At 34.5% G+C, this 20,817-nt stretch overlaps 1 protein-coding gene across 1 annotated transcript in view; it reads left to right on the top strand.

Annotated features, from left to right (window-relative positions):
- The window catches only part of LOC150102751 (disheveled-associated activator of morphogenesis 1-like), a 527,894-nt gene that overhangs the window by 294,963 nt on the left and 212,114 nt on the right, over positions 1-20,817 (top strand). Inside the window, exon 13 of the mRNA XM_090398621.1 lies at positions 9,029-9,151. Within this exon, the coding sequence (XP_090254747.1) occupies positions 9,029-9,151 (123 nt within the window). The remainder of the gene's footprint in view (positions 1-9,028; positions 9,152-20,817) is intronic.

Raw genomic sequence — 20,817 nt, 5'->3', positions numbered from 1 at the left:
TCTTTCTTCACAATACAGAAAAGTTTATTTAATTGCAATGTGAATTTCAGAATCAACCTTGGCGTTTCTCGTAAGTGACAATATATTTTCTAAACAAGGTTTGTCTACATACAAACAGCACAAAGAGTTCGACACTTGATAACTCATACAAAATTACAGTTAAGCCATAACATCTGATTTAAATAAATTTAAGTTACATCTAAGCATGACTTCGGTAGTAAAATAATAATAATAATAACATTGCAAAACATCTTCCTCGCCACATACAGAAAGCAAGATGCATTTAAACAACTGCTTTACAAAATAATACCTTATTTTGTAAAGCACAAAAAGTTGTAAAGTTGTAAAACTTTACAACTTTAAATTCGATTCATGTATTTTTAATTTGTGAAATATCTGAATTTTAATACAGATATCCTATACATGCATATCACTTGTCCCATGCACCTGTTGCCTAAATGCAATAAGAAGGGAATTATTATAACATGTCCTTCCTTTAGCAAACCCATGCCATCTCTCAAAGAGAAAGCCACTGTTGTCAACATCTTGGTCCTGTAACCTCTCCAACACTTTAACCAACAACACCTGACAAACAATGATTGCCCTATAATTTAAAGCTTGAGTCTTGTCAACTCCCATATGAAGTAGAATAATCTTGCTTTCCTTTCACTTCTTTGGACATACTCATATTAAACAAGTATGTCAAGGGAGATATCAACCCCCTGGTACATTCCCTCAAAACATGCAGTGATATATCATCATGTTCCACAGCCTTAATAATATCAAGTTTACACACTTCTCCATATATATCCTGCTAGTCACATTTAGTCTCTCCTTCACACTTTCCAATGTGCTCTGAATGATATTCACTTTTGTGAGGATGAAATTCATTATCTAACTGCTTCTCATGCTGCAATTTTGTTATCATTGCCAACCAAATCACATTCCTTGTCCATTCTTTATACTAACCATACAACTGATTATTACTATTCATCTTATGCGGCCTTCATAATGCCTTCTTCCTTCAGATTACATGAATAATTTCTTTGTTAATTTTACAAATAATTTCACACCTACCTTATTTAACCTTTTGATAGTTGGATTATATTTAGACACTGTTTTTGCTATATAGTTCATATAGCACATAAGCAGCAGGGATCTCCTTTTCACCCAGCTTTTCATTTCATAATACAGCTGCAAGTAGCTCTTCAAAATTACCAACCTTTAATTCCATATACATCCTTTCCTCATAGAAGTTCTCATATAGCTCACAACCACCCAGGAAATCACTTCATGATCATTCTCACCATCCTAAGGAAGATTTATCACCTTATTTATAATGATATCCTTTGATGGGATGATCAAATCCAAGACCTTGAAGCTTGCATGCTCTCTGTTTCATATTTCCTAAGGTAGTTGTTCCCCTCAAAAACTCAAGAAATTCATTTTCTTTACTTCCTGATGCTCTTTATCCTGATCTATATTATCATAATTAAAACCACCCAAAATGATAAGTTTTTTCCTATTTGCTTGGCTAATTTTACACATTTCACTGTTACAGTCCTGGAGATTAGCATGTCTATAGCAATTTCCAACTAAATATTACATTCTGTGCAGGGATGTTTAATGGGTAAGTAATGACAGTGGTTTTGATGCGATATGCTCTGAGGTAGAGCTAGAATAGAAAAGGAGCTGAGCATAGCCTCAACTCCTTTTCTATCATCAACTGCATCTGACCTCCCTTTTTGCCTTCCTGTCTTCAAAAAAAAAAAAAAACCTTTCATTTCTTTTCTCATCAGGATGTCACTCTCATTGAACCATGTCTCACTTATTTCAACTATTTTTGGATAAAAAGTTAATGAAACATAACAGTTCCAATGATACTACTTCTTTGATGTGACTGATCTATGCAACCCCTTCCTAGCTATTCTTCTCTCTGGTTACTCATCCCCAAACCCTCTCAAGACATATATACTCTCCCGCCTCACATCTCAGGTCTTTCCATCTCTTTCTTGTTGACTCACATATTCACTCTTCCAGCACCAACCTTCCTAATTGTTTACCCTATCCACCTTGACTCCCATGTGTTACCCTATATATCTCTCTCTCTCTCTCTCTCTCTCTTGCTCTCTCATTCTCCTCATTCATGCTACTAACTTTCCCCATTCATAAGCACTCTTTCAATCTCTCCTTCCTTACTCTATTGCTTTTCTGCATTGCTTTCACTTGCTCAGATCCATTCTCCATAATAATTACTCAGTAGCAACAGCCTCTCCAGTTGACCTGCACCAAAACCATTGAAATGCAGTCATGATTCTCGTATAGTTCCATTCATCCCTCAAACTCATCCTGCATATTCACAAACTGCAATTATTTCCCTTCCTACATTTCTGCTAACATATCATTCCTAATCTTTTCTCTTCAGATCAACACACTGACTACCCTGTTATATTATAATTTATTTTTCTCTACAGCCTCCTGATATCCATTGTTAAATTCTCCTCGTTTCTGCCCAGGCAAGTGATAATAGGAATGAATGACCAAAGCCATTCATTCCTATTATCACTACAAACTAAGCTTGCTGGTCTAATGATAATAATAATATTATTATTATTATGTGACACCTCCAGGGAGTCCAAAGACTCATCAAGGGAGAGTGTGCCAACAGCATCGAACGAATGGTTCCCTTCCAACTACTAACTGGGCTCAAACTTGCTTAGCGTTTTGCTGAGCCATTAGTAGCAGAGGCTCTATGAATCGACCAACTTTTGCTGGCAATATCATTGACATAAAGATTTAGTAGTGGTCTCAGTACAGAACCCTGTGGAACTCCCACTTGTAATCTTTCTACTACTTGATACTGCTTCCCAGTATCAGGTATATTGCTATATAGCAAGTTAGTTTTTCAGTTATCTTTTCATATGGGGTCCAGATGTCAGGTTGGATTGGATTGGTATTGGCTTTCTGATAGATATCAGAGAGTTATATATGGGGAAGCAGTATCAGGTAGTAGAAAGATTACAAGTGGAGTTCCACAGGGTTCTACACTGGGACCACTACTAAATCTTTATGTCAGTGATATTATCATTAAATCCATATGAAAAGATAACTGAAAAACTAACTTGCCATATAGCAAGTTAGTTTTATTAAATTAAGTTTAGTTACGTTAAAATAATAAATAATAAAGTTAAAATAAGTTATGTTAATATTAAATAACTTAATTAAATCAAGTTAGTTAATATTAAATAGTATTAGATTAATATTAATTAAGTAATTATTAGACTTAAGTCATTTAATAACCATATATAATATAAATAATAATAATGTAATAAAAGAAAGATGGTATTATTTTTTGTTCCCCACAGGACAGCAAGCTTGATGTAGGAAACCCATTCACTTAAAATGAAATGGTAATGACATACCAGTCTTATGCTTCATTCTATTTTGATGTAATTACAATCCATTCCAGCAAGGAATTCACCCCACCCCCCATGCACACACATCCTTCCTACTAATATCCATACATTCAGAATAATTATTCCTTACATCATACTCACAAAACATTTATCCAATTTCTATTAATGAATTCTTAAATTAAGGATGTTTCAATGTTGTTAAGGATGTAGAGATGGAGATTGAAACAGATAATTATTTTTGCCTGGTACAAATGATCTGGCAAGTGACAAGTGTGGTATGTGAGACGATATGAAAGAATTGTTCATACAAAAGAATAAGAAGAGTAAGAGAGTAAAGACAGTGAGTAAGTTATCATGATATGATAGAAAGGAGCTGAGAAGAAGAGCCTCGATTGTGAATGAGTAAATGTGCAGGTTGAGCAGAGGAATGACATGGAGTTTGTAGATATATTCAAAGGATGACAGAACTTATATGAGGCAGATGGTCTGCATTTGAACAGATTCAGAGTCAGATTCATTGAGAATTTGGTAGTGCAGAGTAAGGAACACTAGAGCATTTAAAGTAATGCAGGCAGGTGTCAGTGCAAAAATCCTAGAAGTGTGTGAGAGAATCATTACATGATGCTGACTGGAACTCCCCAGGTTCTGATCCTGTGTGGAATAATCAATGCATGTGAGTAAAAGAATGAATAACTTTAATGAGTGCTGATGGTAGGATGAAGTAGTATTGCAGTTTATATATACTAATGCCAGAAACACTGGGAGTAAGGTGAAGAGTTTTTGGCTTGGTTAGTTCAACTTGGCCAAAAGTTATAGTTGATTGGATGAGCAGCATCATTAGGAGTTTTCATAAAGATAGCAGAAGAATTTAAGCCAACAACAGCAGTGATCCATCAGGAGGATGGGGATGCAGAGGGTTCATTTGAGATGATGTAGTGTGAGATCATTAATTCTGTGATGATGATGATGATGGGGAAAATCGTCAGGCATATATTCCTCTGCTTCCAGTAGTTCTGAATAACTTCAGAACTACTGAAAGCAGGGGGAAAACCTATCACAGATGCCCCGCTCAAAATTTGTCAATATGTGTGGAACAATGAATCATGGCCTAAAAATTAGTGCATCTCTGGATCCTATTCCCAAAACAGGGAATGGCATAAATGTAGCAATTATAGAATTATCAGTTATCCAAGCATAATTTTCCAAAACATCTTACTCTATAGGACTGAGAGGAAAATAGAAAGTATACTTTCACAGAACCAAGCAGGATTCCATAAAAACAAGAGTACAATAGATCACTTATTTACTATACATTTCACTGGAGAAAAAAATATTAAACCTAATAAAATACTATGTCACAATTTTATACATATACAGAAGGCCTTCGATTCAGATGGTATAAGGCATTGTGGAGAATACTGAAGCAGTATGGAATAAATGATAAAATAATACGCCTAATTAAAACTCTTTAACCATTGCTCAGAAATGTTAATAAAAATCAATGGCAACTACAGCAAGCCTTTCAAAATGGAAAGAGGTATGCGTCAAGGCTGCATACTTTTACCAATGCTCTTTAATGTTTATTTGGAATATATAATTAACTCAGCCTTGGAAAACAGCAGTGTTGGAATTGCAGTTGGTGGGAAAAAAATGAATAATCCAGATTAGATGATAATGACCTAATACTGTAACAGAGAATGAACATCAGTTACAAGAATTAACAGACAGAGTTTCCAAGGCACTTAGTAATTATGAATTAAAGATCAGCATTCATAAATCAAAAACGATATCTTCAGGCAACAGGCCTATGAAAATTCAGTTAATGATGGAAAATTGGAAGAAGTAGAAAGATTCACTTTGGGAAGCATACAACACCAAGATGGCTAGTCTAATCATGATATTAAAGGCACTCATTGCTCAAACAACTGTTGCCCTTCAGGGGTTACAATCACTTTGAAAGGACAATAAAATACAGCTCACTACAAAACTCTACTTCATCAATACTCTTGTTAACTCTATCTTACCATATCAAGGTAAGAGCTGGACATTGCTAAAGGAAGATGAGAAAAGACTACTGGCCTTTGAAATGAAGTGCTACAGAAAAAGTTTTTAGATACCATACATGGCACATGTAGCAAATGGCAAGGATAGAAGCACAAGAAAATATCATCATTAAAGGACATCAAAAACAACTCTGTTAGCTGGGAAATAAGGCTTGATCAGAGAGTATACCTAAAATAACACTAGAGGGCTTGACTTCTGCTAGAAAACAATGTGAGTGACCTAGAATCTATTATAGTATATTAGAAAATGTACTAGTTCGTCATTCTCCACCTTGTTAAGGAGATCCCAACACAGAAACACCTGGAAAATATGTTTGGCAAGGCATTTGACAGGATACCACATGGAACTCACAATGATAGTTATGAGGATCAGCTGAGGGAATGTGGACTGCAGAGTTTGGTGGATAGAAGAAGGAGAGGTGATATGATTGAGACTTTTAAACTGTTGAGAGGTGGTTACAGGGTTGACGCTGGGGAGTTCTTTTGCTTGGTTGAACAGCAGGAAGGAGTGATGATAAGAGGCCATCCCTGGAAGTTACGAAAGGAAACTGTGAGCAAGAGGGTGAGGAGTGGTTTCTTTGCATGGAGGGTGGTTGAACCATGGAATGCATTGCCTGATGAAGTGGTGAGAGTGAGAATGGTCAATGAGTTCAAGGAGTGGTATGATAGACTTTGTGTTTCTTAGGGGGGGACCTCCCCTCAATGAGTCTTGATAGACTTTGTGTTTCTTAGGAAGGATTCAGGCTCCCATGATGAGTCTTTTGACTCCATGGAGCCTGAATAGTAATAATAATAATATAAATTAGAGCAAATGGGGGATGGATATGAAGCCAATGATTTGGCAAGAGGATGACTAATGGACAGACATTACCAAGCAGTATATGGAGGTACTGAATTCAAAATAATACAAGTGGCTAGTGGTGTACCAAAGGGCTCAGTACTTTGTCTGCTGTGATTTAATTTGTACATCAGCAATATAGGAAATAATTTAAGGGCATTCCCTGAACATCAGCAAGTATGACTGTATCAATTTACCAAAAAATCTGGGAGACAGTGATTTTGCAATCAAATTAATACTTATTAACTCTCTCTTTATGTTTTATTCTTTGTGTTGTCTGTTACAAATGTTTCCACTCTTAACTGATTCTTGTTCTTTGCTTACAGTGGCAAACTGTTTTTGTGCTATAAAGAAACTGGGTATAACACCAGCAAATAAGTAAATAAATATTTAATGGTTTTAATTCATAAATAAAAAACAATAAGAAGAAAATAATATTTATTTACTTATTTGCTGGTGTTATACCCAGTTTCTTTATAGCACAAAAACAGTTTGCCATTGTAAGCAAAGAGCAAGAATCAGTTAAGAGTGGAAACCGTTGTAACAGACAACACAAAGAATAAAACATAAAGAGAGAGTTAATAAGTATTAATTTGATTGCAAAATCACTGTCTCCCAGATTTTTTTGGTAAATTGATACAGTCATACTTGCTGATGTTCAGGGAATGTTTTAAAGCTGTGGTTGATTCCAAAAACAGTTTCTCTGACTTATAAAGCACTTTTGTTTTCCTCCATCTGATCCTGTTTGAAGGGATATCCAAGGCATGGTCTGCTAGTCACAGCTTGTCATAACAATAGTGCCAAATATATTTTTTTTAATTGCCATTAAAACAGTACAGTTGAAATGACAGAACAAAGTTTCATATTAATCTTCAATACCAAATTTCAACAAATGCATCAAGACATAGAGAAATAATAATTATTTTGACAAATTTGTCAAATAATTATTCTTTGATGAAGGCCAATAACATTTGTCCAAGTATCGTACAAGAAAAAACCCTTTCATCACCAGTCTCTCTTGAACCTAAATACTGGTTGAACAATCTAATGAAAATTACTGGGATTCAGCATAAAACATGATCAAACAAATATCATGCATAAAAGATATGTTCATATGATATAGTTTGAAATTACATTTTCAATCACTAAAACTGTATTGTATAAAATCACTTACTGAAAACTGTATGAAATCATTTCAAACTGTACTGTATGAAAACACTTACAAGAGTCTTTTTAAGCCTGAAGTTTAATCACAGTTATGCCAAATTTCCAGTAATTTTCATTGATATCTCACAATTATAGCATGTTTATGAAGTGTCCACATATCTGTGGCTTTTGTAATGTATAATACTCCATGCATAATGCATGAGCATGTGTGTATGGTAGATTAAGCAATGTTGACAGTGAGGTGTGTGGTGTAAAATGCCCTCATGCAGTGCATCATTATTATTAATAATAATTACACATACACACACTATATTTAATTTTGTTACTTGCTACAAATGGTCCAATTGAAACCAAAGCTGAAACGGCTGTGCATATTTTAGTGATCCTGGTTAACCAAGCATAAGCAACTCTCCAGCTAACAGGCAGTGTGTTTGAATACTACATTTATGCATCAGTGTTTTTTTTAATGTCTTTAGATAGTAAATGAATTTCATGTCTAGTGTAGAGACCTCTACTCTACCTATTGGAGGTTTGAAGCAACTCGAAATATTTCATGTTTGATCTCTAGAGCAGGACTTCTAGATTAACTAATCCTTAGTCCACTCATGGTACTAATGCTAGAGCACTATAGGATAATAACCTTTTGCAGATAGGACACACAAAAAAAAATTTTTTTTTTTAATAACAAATTTCTCCTTTAGAATATACAAGGGCATTATAAGCCAAGGAGTGAAAAGCAGATTTTCCTGTATGAATAGTGAGTGATATGTGTGGAATATGATACCAAAATGGATAGTGAATGAAGTGATGTAGAATGAGTTCAAACTGTTCTTATTTCACCCAAGGGTGATGGATAAAAACAAAAAATACAATTTCTTATTATGTAAATGGAGAAAACTCATGAAAAAACCTTTCTATAGTTATTACAAATCTAAAGTTCAAGGTCAGATATGATAGATAGTGTGTAGAATGGAATGCTTTTCCATTATAAGAAGAGAGAACCAATCACAGTGGAATTAACTAATTTTGCAGTGTCCATTTTTCCTAGGAGTATTATACAGTATTTTCAAATTTTGAGTACACCAAAGTACACAATCTCACTTTACCTTAGATGAAATCAACAGTGTCTACGTCTGAAGTGTATAGGAAGGCAAAGGAAGTTTTGATAATGATTAATGGCATTCCAGAGTTTACGGACAGACTGACAGGCTATGTTTATAAGGAATGAATACCATATTTCTGTAATTTGTAACTGATTATGGTGAAGCAGAAATTATTGTTTTGTGAAATTATTTTTTTTAAATAACTATTGTTAATGATGGTGCTATTTATTATTTACATTTTTTTTGAAAGATTTTCATTAGAACAGCTGATAAGGATCTTTTTTTTTAAAAGGATGATGTTTACATTGTGTGTATGTGTGTGTGTGTGTGTGTGTGTCCCCTTGATGAAATGAGTCCTTGTATGTATATACACTAGTCTGCATGGTTGGGCTTGGCATTTTCATCTCCTAATATTTTACAAGATTTTATTATTCATTATAGGAAGACCTACAAGCAAGCTGTGAGAAGATGAAAGTTAAACTAGAGAAAGAAACAGTAGGCCATCTGGAAGCAAATCAGAAAATTTCAGAGTTAGAATATCGTATAAGAGAACTAACACAAATAGTAAGCAAATATTTCTGTAAGGAATTTAGTGCCTATAACAGTGACATATTTTATTGTTATTATTATTCACAGAAGGTATTTTTTACATTAGCAAGACTATGAGGTAAGATGATATCCAGACACTATCAGATTGGCAATAGATCCAATAATTAGAATAAACCAAGGTTTATGCAACCTGAAGAGATTAGTTACAAAAGAAATTCTTCAGATTATTTGCATAATCACAAATTTATCATAACCTTTTTTCATTATAACCTCAAGGATATCCTAAATGTTATGACAGTCTGATGTAATTAAAATTTCATAACAAGATTTCAATCAAGTTTTCCAAATTGGCCTATTATTTGTCAAGTTTCTTAATTTGATCAGATCATGCAGTTCAACTATCTAGAGTACTCCTAAGAGCATTAATTCACTTATATCTCAATTTATCTCTAGATCTTTTTCCTGCCAATTATGCTTTCAACACTTGTTTTGCTAATCTTTCATCTCCCATTTCTATTTAAATAATATGCTATGCATATTAGATTAGTTTTGCTTACAGATTCTTGTAGATTAACAATGTTAAGTTCTTTCTGATGATCTTCATTTTTAATTTTTTTTATTCATATGGAGTTTCCTCCCTTTTCTCTCCCGTCCCTATTGGGGCGAGTTGAGCCCCCTCATGGGGGGTTAAGTATTTATGGCTGTAGATCCGTGTGTTTACTGCTGACAAGGTTTGTCTGCTTGCGAGATAAACTGGGGGGAAAACTCCTGCTATCCACGCCCAAGACCGGCTAACTTGGCTATGGCTGAGGAAGATCCTTAAGCTCCTCACGTCGGTGACAGGAATCGAACCCAGGACACTCCTTCCCCAGGCATATGGTTGCAAAGTGCATAGCCACTAGGCTCACTGCACGGACTTCATTTTTAATAAGATTCTGTCAATGATGGCATCTGTTCACTCCCTTAATTTTCTTCAAACTCATATTATGGTCTCTTGTCATCTGCTTTATTTCCAACCCAGCTTCTCGAGTCTGGCATTTGGATGATTCTCTCTTTCTCTCTCTTGTTCCAGATGAAGTTATTTAACTGCTTTCTGATGTTTTTTTTTTTTTTAATCACTCTGGAAGTTGTGAAAACAATCATCAAAATGGAGTTGGAATAATAATAAACAAAGATATCAATAAGTGACTGTTGAGCTTCATCCCTTACTCAGATGGGATGATGTTATTAAAACTGAAAGGACAACCACTAGATGTTAATCTTATACAGGTCTATGTCCCTACTGCTGACAAGAGTGATACCGAGATTGAAGAATTTTATGATCAATTAAAAGAACTAATGAAAAACACAAAAAAGCATGATATTAACATAGGCATGGGTGATTTCACTGCTAAAGTTGGGAAGGGTAGAAGTGGAGATGTAGTTGGCGAACATGGACTGGGCACAAGAAATGAGAGAGGTGACCGTCTTTTTCAATTCTGCCAGGAAGAGGAGCTAATAATCATAAACACATGGTTTAAGCTACCACCTCGAAGATTGTATACTTGGCGATCACCACAGGATAATAATGGGAATATAGTCAGAAACCAAATTGCTTACTTGCTAATTAATCAACGATTTCGAAGTTCTATAAAGAGTACAAAAACCTACCCTAGTGCAGATATTGCTTCTGATCATAACCTACTGGTGGCAGAGTTACAACTTAGACTGAAAGCTATACTTAAGAAACATCAACAAAAAAGGTTTGATTTGGGAAAATTATAAAACACAGAGATAAGAAGCAAATTGAGTCAAGATCTGAATCAAGAGCTAGCACTTATCAAGAATGATGACATCATGAGGGTTGATGAATCGTGGGACAAATTGAAATCTGTCTTCATAAAGAAATGTACCAATATCTTACGTCCTAATAGAGGTAAAAAAGAAAGATTGGATGATTGATGAAATTCTTTCTCTCATGGATCAATGCAGATTATATAAAAATCATAATCCAACAAAATATACAGAGGTTCAGAAAATTATTAAACACAAGATCAAAGAAGCAAAAGAAATCTGGATATATGAAAAATGTAAAGAAATAGAAATTCTACAGGAAAAGCATGACAATTTTAATCTACACAAAAAGATGAAAGAGACCTCAGATATATGTAAGAAAAAACAATTCTGTATCCTTCGAAATAAAAAGGGAGAAATTATATCCAAAAAGGATGATAAAATACAAGAATGGGTGAAATATATAGAAGAACTCTTTACTGATAACAAACAGAACCCAGAAAATACTTATGAACATATGGAAGGTCACATGCATTCTAAGATCAGAGGTAGAATGTGCACTAAACTCAGCTAAAAATGGTAAAGCCCTAGGACCAGATGGAATACCAGCAGAAATAGTAAAGTTATTAGAAGGTGACAACATTAACATATTAGTAAAGCTATTTAATAAGATCTACGATACAGGCATAATCCCTCAAGACTGGTTACAGTCGACCTTCATCATGCTACCTAAAAAAGTAAATGCGAAAACTTGTAATGACTATAGAACGATCTGCCTAATGAGTCACGTTCTCAAAATGTTTCTGAAAATAATTCAAAAAAGAATATACAGAAAATGTGAAGACACCATCAGTGATACCCAATTCAGCTTTAGAAACGGCTTGGGAACAAGAGAGGCCCTTTTCTGTTCTCAGATCTTATTTCAAAAATGTATTGACCAAAACAGGGTAATATTAATTTGCTTCATCGACTTCAAGAAAGCATTTGACAAAGTCCAACATGCTAAAATGATTGTACTATTAACAAGAATTGGATTAGATGGTAAAGACATCAGGATCATTGAAAACTTATATTGGAACCAAAAGGCATCTGTTCAAGTTGATGACATTATTACAGACTCCATTAACATCAAACAAGGAGTAAGGCAAGGATGTGTGCTGTCACCTCTTCTTTTTAACATCTACTCAGAAGCCATATTTCAAAAAGTCTTGGAAGGAAGAAAGGAAGGGATTAGTGTAAATGGTGAAAGCACCAGTAACATCTGATATGCCAATGATACAGCTCTTCTGGCTGACAATATGCAGGATCTTCAAAATCTTTTGGAACTAATAAATGAAGAGAGTGAAAAAATGGGATTAAAAATAAATATCACCAAAACTAAATTCATGGTCATAAGTAAGAAACCAATTCTTAATTTAGCACTTTCTTTAAATAGGAAACAAATAGAAAGAGTGGCAAAGTTTAAATATCTCGAATGCTGGTTAAATGAAGATTGCAATCCAGAAATGGAAATAAAAGTTAGAATTGAAATGGCAAGAAAAAATTTTCTCTTGATGAAATCAACACTGTGTAACCGCAGTTTAAACTTAGAGCATGCATGGTTAAATGCTATGTATGGTCTGTACTGCTGTATGGTGCAGAAACTTGGACCTTAAAAACAACATCAATAAAAAGACTTGAAGCCTTTAAGATGTGGCTATACAGACGAATGTTAAAAATCCCATGGACAGCAAAAACGTCCAATCAGGAAGTACTGGAACAAATGGGGAAATCATGTGAACTTTTAGATACCATAAAAAGAAGGAAAAACTGCATATCTTGGTCACCTACTTCGTAATGAAAAATATAAGATACTTCAACTGATTATAAAAGGAAAGATAAATGGAAGAAGAGGACAAGGAAGACGAAGAAAATCTTGGCTGGCAGACATCAGACAGTGGACTAGTATGAACTCTGAGAGACTGCTCAGAGTAGCTGAGAATCGCTCAATATTTGCCAAGGTGGTCGCCGACCTCCGATAGGAGATGGCACTCAAAGAAGAAGTGTTGGTTTTCATTCCAAATTTGGAATGAAAAATATATATATATATATATATATATATATATATATATATATATATATATATATATATCTGTACAGACAACTAATAGAATGATAAGAAAACAATAAATATTGATTAAAATCAATGCTTTAAAAGAGCTATACAATAATGGCAATAAAAAGCAAAATGCACATACTTTTACAAGATAGTCTACATACCAAATCATAATAAATTTAGTTTAATCCTTTATCCAAGTGTGAGCAAACAAAGTTTGCACCTGAAAGTATCTTCAGGACTGGGGTAAGGTGGTACAACACCAGGGCACTCCTTGCAAACGTGGAGCAAGCTACCAACACTCCTATCTCAGTATCTCCCATAATGCAAAACACATCTCCTTGCAGATATGTCTAATGTTATGCATTAAGGGAAGGGCCACAACCCAGACTAGTTTCGATCTTTATTGAGGTCTCTTCAGTGGGAGCACCAGGCCCAAGTGGAGATACCAGGCAGAAGCATTGGCAGGTCATCTCTACCTATCGGAGTTGTCAAATGGTGTGCTACCCTTTTTTAATAAATTACTCTAGATTTAGAGAAAGATGTTGAAAGTTTATTTTTCACTTGGTTAGAGTATAATAAATTTAGTTTAATCCTTTATCCAAGTGTGAGCAAACAAAGTTTGCATGCTGTGATCTGAACTGTCTAGAGTATTTTTAGGATTACTATTGTTTCCATGATTGAGACTTAAGTGCTGTGAGGACATCATGTTGGAGGCTTAATGGATTGTATACAGCACACAGAAAGGATTAAAACAGAATTTAATACTTCCTATATTTCGTCTCAGTCACTGAGAAATCTTCAGGGATTACACAAAAAAACTAATGTAACATATACACAAATACCACACAATACTAAGCCAGCCACATGGGTCACTCTAAAGTCCTATCTAGGTGGTGGAGCGCCGCCTATGGGCAGTTGTAGGTGGCCTGAATGTAAGGTGGGATCTTTGATGTTAATTGTTTCCCAAATCTTAGGAAGCTTAATGCAACCGTATTTATTTCTCTTTATTTCTATTTATTTTATTTCTATTAGCAGGTCATCTCTACCTATAGGAGTTGCCAAATGGTGTGCCATCCTTTTTTCTAAATTACTCTGGATTTAGAGAAAGAAGTTGAAAGTTTATTTTTCACTTGGTTAGAGTATAATAAATTTAGTTTAATCCTTTATTCCAAGCATGAGCAAACAAAGTTTGCGCCTGAAAGTATCTTCAGGACTGTGGTAAGGTGGTACACCACCAGGGCACTCCTTGCAAAGGTGGAGTAAGCTACCAACACTCCTATCTCAGTATCTCCCATAATGCAAAACACTTCTTTCTCTAAATCCAGAGTAATTTATAAAAAAGGGTGGCACACCATTTGGCAACTCCTATAGGTAGAGATGACCTGCTAATGCTTCTGCCTGGTATCTCCACTCGGGCCTGGCTCCCACTGAAGAGACCTCAATAAAGGTCGAAACTAGTCTGGGTTGTGTCCCTTCCCTTAATGCATAACATTAGACATATCCGCAAGGAGATGTGTTTTGCATTATGGGAGATACTGAGATAAGAGTGTCGGTAGCTTACTCCACCTTTGCAAGGACTGCCCTTGTGTTGTACCACCTTACCCCAGTCCTGAAGATACTTTCAGGCGCAAACTTTGTTTGTTCACACTTGGATAAAGGATTAAACTAAATTTATTATACTCTAACCAAGTGAAAAATAAACTTTCAATACCAAATCATAGATCATCATCATCCTTATTATTATTATTCAGGCCTCCATGGAGTCAAAAGACTCATCGTGGGGAGGTCTTTCTTAGGAACATAAAGTCTATTATACCACTCCTTAAACTCAATGACCGTTCTTGCTCTAACCACGCTTTCTCAGGCAATGCATTCCATGGTTCAACCACCCTCCAATGCAAAGAAACCACTCTTCACTCTCTTGCTCACAGCTAACTTTCATAACTTCCAGGGATGGCTCCTTGTCATTGCTCCTTCACACTGTTCCACCAAGCGAAAGAACTCTCCAATGTCTACCCTGTAACTGCCTCTCAACGGTTTAAAAGTCTTGATCATACCACCTCTCCTTCTTCTATCCACCAAACTCTGCAGTCCACATTCCCTCAGTTGATCCTCGTAACTGACATTGTACAGTCCTGAAACCATCTTTGTTATTCGCCTCTGTACCCTTTCCACAGCTAATTATCCCCTTGAAATCCTAGGGACCAAATCTGAAAACAATAGTCTAAGTGTAGTCTGATCAGAGTCTTATACAACGGAATGATAACTCTTTTATCTCTGCAGGTCAGTGACCTTCTCATTATTGCAGCAATCCTCTGTGTTACCTTCACCACCTTTGCAATATGTTACCTAAATTTCAGGTTTCTATCAATCATCAACCCCAAATCTCTTGTCTTCCCTACTTTCTCCAGTATAGCTCCTCCAATCGAGTATGCATCCTCCCATCGATGGATCCCAAACCTCAAGACTTTACATTTTGCTGCATTGACCTGACAACCCCCATTCATTTGCCCATCTGTCTAGTTTATTTAAATCTTCTTGCAGGGCTGCCACATCTGCGCTATTACTGATAATCCTTCCCAGCTTCACATCAACGCAAACAACTGAACATCCCCTTGCAATCCATTGACAATGTCATTGATATAAAGGTTGAACAATACAGGTCCCAGTACTGAGCCCTGTGGAACCCTGCTTATAACCTTCTGCTTCCTTAATATTGCCCCACTATACACAACTCTCTGATAGTCCTATCAGAAAGCCAATCCTGAATCCAATTGACTAACCCAACATTTAAGCCCATGATCATGATCCTACTAACTCTCAAAAGAATAAAATTTACAAATTATTGAAGAAAGTCACTTCCTGGCCAAATGAAACAGTTAACAAACTCGAGCCTTTTCATGTTAAAACACCCGGAATATATGGATCAGCTAAAATTCACACACAAGGGACACCCTATTGCAGATAGTATAAACAGTCCCACATACAAACTTGCTAAACATTTATTATTATTATTACTATTACTATTATTACGGGCAACTCCAGGGAGTCATTAGACTCATCGAGGGAGTCCCCAAATCATATTCATCACAACTATTCGACATTCATACAGTATCTATCATACCTCGCCTTAAACTCATTCACTGTCACAGCATCCACCACAGACTCAGGGAGCGCATTCCACTCATTCACTACTCTAAAAGTAAAGAACCCAGCTCTAACACCTTTACTAACCACACTTTTGCCCAGTTTCCATGGATGTCCCCTAGTCCTCCCACAACAAGCCCTGTTCTCAAAAATATCTTCTGCATTAATTTTATAGAAACCCTTCAGTAATTTGAATGTCTCAATCATATCTCCCCTCCTCCGCCTATCAACCAATTTTTGCAACCCACAAATCCTCAACCTGTTCTCATAAGGTTCATTCCACAGACCTGCTATCATCTTGGTCACTCGCCTCTGGATCCTCTCCACCTCCTCCCGATCAAGAAGAAACCTAGGTGACCAAATCTGAGCACAGTAGTCGAGATGGGGTCTTATCAAGGCTCGATACAGAGGAACTGTTAATTATCATGTGTATTTTATATATATTTCCCTCTTTATGTATATTATTATTCTCTCTAGTTAGTCTACCGGCTGTGCCTTTGTTAATAATTATACTATATACTTATGAGGTGATTTATTATATAAATCTCTTTTACTAACAATTATTTTTATTTTGACTCCGAGTGTCCCTATATGTTATTATATTTGCACAAAGAGTTCACTCCAATTGGTGCAATGACTTTAACTCACTCTTTCAGAATCCAACTAATCATTGACTCAATACCAAGTACAAAATAAACACATTTAATAAAACTAAAACAATATATATACATTTCTAGTAATAATACATAACTATAACTACAGATTATATGGATCCAAGGCCTTATTTAAAAATATAAACTTACTCTTAAGACTAAACACTTTTTCTTTCATAATCACAAAAAAATGTTCATAGTCTTTTTCTCTTTCTGTTAAGGCTCTTTTCCAGAAGTTACAAGGCTCTGTACTTCATTATCAGGATCCTTTTCATCAATCAATATAACACACATAAAATCTTCTTGACTATATCCTGTTTTCCTTTTAGTAGCAATACTCATCAGATCAGGCACCTTTAATACAGTTTCAAGATTTCCTTTTATTCATTATTTATTTCTCCTTGAAACCTAATATTTCCACTATTCCCTTTTCGGAATACATTATGAAATTTCTTTTGACTGCCGCACACAAAAAAATCATCAAGTTCCTTCTAACTTGAATATTTACCGTTTACCGGCCAATTTATAAAAACTTATAGTTTCAAGATTTCCTTTTTATTCTTTACTTATTCCTGCTTGAAACCTATTTATTTTCACTATTCCCTTTTCGGAATACATTATAAAACTTCCTTTGACTGCCGCACACAAAAAATCAAGTTCCTCCCAACTTGAATATATCTCGGCCAGTGTTCTAAAAACTTTCCGAACACTCTCTTGTTTACAACTGTAACTTGGATACGCAATGCTTTCCTTGTCAGCTGTCAATCACACATCAAGTTCTCTCCGGGAGCATGCGTACTTCACAAAAGTCAGAAACTACGCACTGCAATAAAATGGCTGACTCGCTGTATCCATTAGCGCTAAAAGAAAGTCTTTCACAAACACAAAATTCAACATTTTAAAATACAACAAACTTTCTTATAAGTAACATAAATAATCAGTTTAGTAAGTACTTCAATATTTTTACTTCCTTACATGTTACTTCTAATATAACATTTTCATAATGAGCACATCACAAGTGCAGACACTGCGTGTATGAAAACAAAAACTAACAAGCATAATTAATACGTAAAAATATTCAGAATTTTTAATATGATTATTTTTACATCAGTTTCATTTTTCTGTGAAAAAAATTTTTTTTTAAAAAAAATTTTTATATTTAACCTACATCTAAACAAAATTTTAATATTTATTTCTAGATCTTAAAATATATCGTGATTATTGCTAATCATTATGTATATCTTCTGAATCACTAGTTTCAGAATCATCTGACACTAGAGATAATTCTGAACTTTCTTCTTCCAAATTAGTATACTTAAAAATTTCATTTTTATACCTTTCAAACACTTCATTTAAACTATTTGAATTATGTCCTAAATCTATAGAATCATCACTATCAGAATCCGTTTCTACAGGTTTTTGAGATTCTACAAGTTTTTGGGATTCCTTATCCTTACTAACTAAATTTGAGGTATCTTTAACTTCCCTTTTCTTATTTAATCCTATATTTATCAACCTATGAAATTCCGCTATACTTTCATCAATGTTAGAATCAATTTGATTACCATTATTCCTACATTGTACATCATCTGAAATATGTGTCTTAGGATTTCTAAATTTTCTTGCATTATGGTTCATTTTACCAAAATTCAAATTTTTCCTTCGTTGCATATTTGAATTATGAGTATTAAATCTATTCCCTTTCCTATCATTTAACCTTGAATAAGATTCACAATTAGTATTAGGAAAACTACATTCATCCTTCAATATTTTATTCATATTGTCACCTAAAGTAACTAAATTTTTATTTCCCAAAAAGTACCTTTTTAATCTATCCGAGTGTACATTTAAAATTTTACTAGGATTATTGACATCTTGAATTCTAAAATTTACAGGAGAAAAATTGTCTAAAATTCTAAATGGACCTAAGGCTTTTCTTCCTAATTTCCCACCTCTTTTAATACTAGATTTATCATCTAACAATACCAAATCACCTGTTACAAAAGATTTATACTTTCTAAAACAATTTGTATAGTGTCTAGTCTTCTGAGAACTTATTTCCTTATTCACTTTATGAATAACGTGAATTTTATACTTTTCCTCATCTTGATTAAATTGGTTATTCCTAGACAAATCATCAATATCAGATTCTAGAGATCTAGATAAGTAATCAGCAACTATATTTCTTTTTCCTGGAATATAAGTCACATCAATATTATATTCCTGGAGTTCCAGTGCCCACCTAATTATATGTTGATTTTTATCCTTCATAGTATTTAGGAATGACAGAGGCTGGTGATCAGATCTTATTTGAATAGGTTGTCCTAACAATAAATATCTAAATTTTCTCAATGGAAAAATTATTGCTAGTGCTTCCTTCTCTATGGTTGAATAATTCAACTCTGGACCTGATAATTTTCTGCTTATAAAAGCTATTGGCTTAAAATCTTCTCCTTCTTTTTGTTCTAGTACAGCAGCAATGCAATCATTTGAAGCATCAGCAGAAAGATAAAATACTTCACCAAACTTAGGATAAATGAGGACTGGAGCTTTAGTCAATGCCAGTTTTAGTTTGTCAAATGCTTCTTGTTGAGCTTCACCCCAATTGAATTTAAAACCTTTCCTTGTCAAACACACTATGGGTCTTAATAGTTGTGAACAATTTGGAATAAATTTCCTATAGAAATTTAACATGCCAATAAATCTGCGAACTTGTCTAACTGTTTTAGGAGGTTTAGCTGATAATATGCCTTCTACATTTAACTGAGTTGGCATAATTCCCTTGCTATTTATTTTATGACCTAAATACTGAACTTCTTTTAAGAAAAATTGGCATTTTGAACACTTTAGAGATAGATTTGCCTCATCTAATCTCTTTAAGACATTCCATAGAATTTTACAATGGTTTTCTATATCCTTTGAATAAATTAGAAGATCATCCTGAAAACAGATGACTCCATTTCCCAACATATCAGATAAGACAGAATTCATTAAAGACTGGAATGACATAGCAGAATTTCTTGCACCTTGTGGTAATCTACATAATTGATATTTCTGCCATCTGGTAGTAAATGCAAAGTATTTTCTGTCTTCCTTCTTCAAAGGAATTTGAAAGTAGCCAGAGTTTAAATCCAGCTTTGTAAAATATTGTGCTCCTTCCAAGCATATCAATAATTCCTCAATTTTGCATAGAGGGAAATCAATAGGTTTTGTAACCTTATTGATGGCTCTCAAGTCTAAAACAAATCTCAGGCTTCCATTTGGCTTTTCAATTAAGATAAATGGACTGTTCCACTGAGAATTTGACTTCTCAATTATTCCTGCCCTTTCATATTCCTGTAGTAGTTTCTGGCAACGCTCCATATATTTCAGTGGAGTCTGATATTATCTAATATAAATAGGAGATTGAGTACAAATCTGTACTGAATGTTCTACTGCATTAGTGCAAGACATTGAAACAATATCTTCTGTGAAAACACCAGAGAAAAATTCAAAGGCAGATTTAAAAAACTTCAGAATTCTATCCCTTTCTTCATTAGTAATTGCTGATTTCATTGAACTCCGCACCAAATTCTCCTTAAACTCTTGAATATTTTCCTTCTCATCTTTCTTTAGAGTGTCAATATTAAATACTTGATCAATATCATTAGTATCTAGAAAAACTTCAGGAGACTGCTCTAATTTTCCACTGTCACCTGATTTCCTATCCAAACAGCATTCTACTCCACACAATGATACTGTATTATCAACAAAATTACACACAAACCCATGACGTTTCAGAAAATCAATTCCAAATATTATTCGTACATTTGGATTTGAAGATTCTGGAAGAACAATTAATGAATGAGAAACTTTTAATGGAAAACAAGGAATTGAAATAAAGACATTGATTTGCTTATAAGCTGAAATTTCAGATTCAAATATTCCTTTCAATTTAATTGGATTGCTTAAAACTGAAATATCATTTTGAATTAGAGATTTAATTTTGTTAAATAAGCTATAAGAAACGA

The sequence above is a fragment of the Typopeltis vanoorti genome, chromosome 10, assembly GCF_054136105.1.
Source record: "Typopeltis vanoorti isolate ZY-2024b chromosome 10, IOZ_Tvanoo_1.0, whole genome shotgun sequence".
Classification (NCBI taxonomy): domain Eukaryota; kingdom Metazoa; phylum Arthropoda; class Arachnida; order Uropygi; family Thelyphonidae; genus Typopeltis; species Typopeltis vanoorti.
This window is presented reverse-complemented; position numbering and strand designations above follow the sequence as displayed.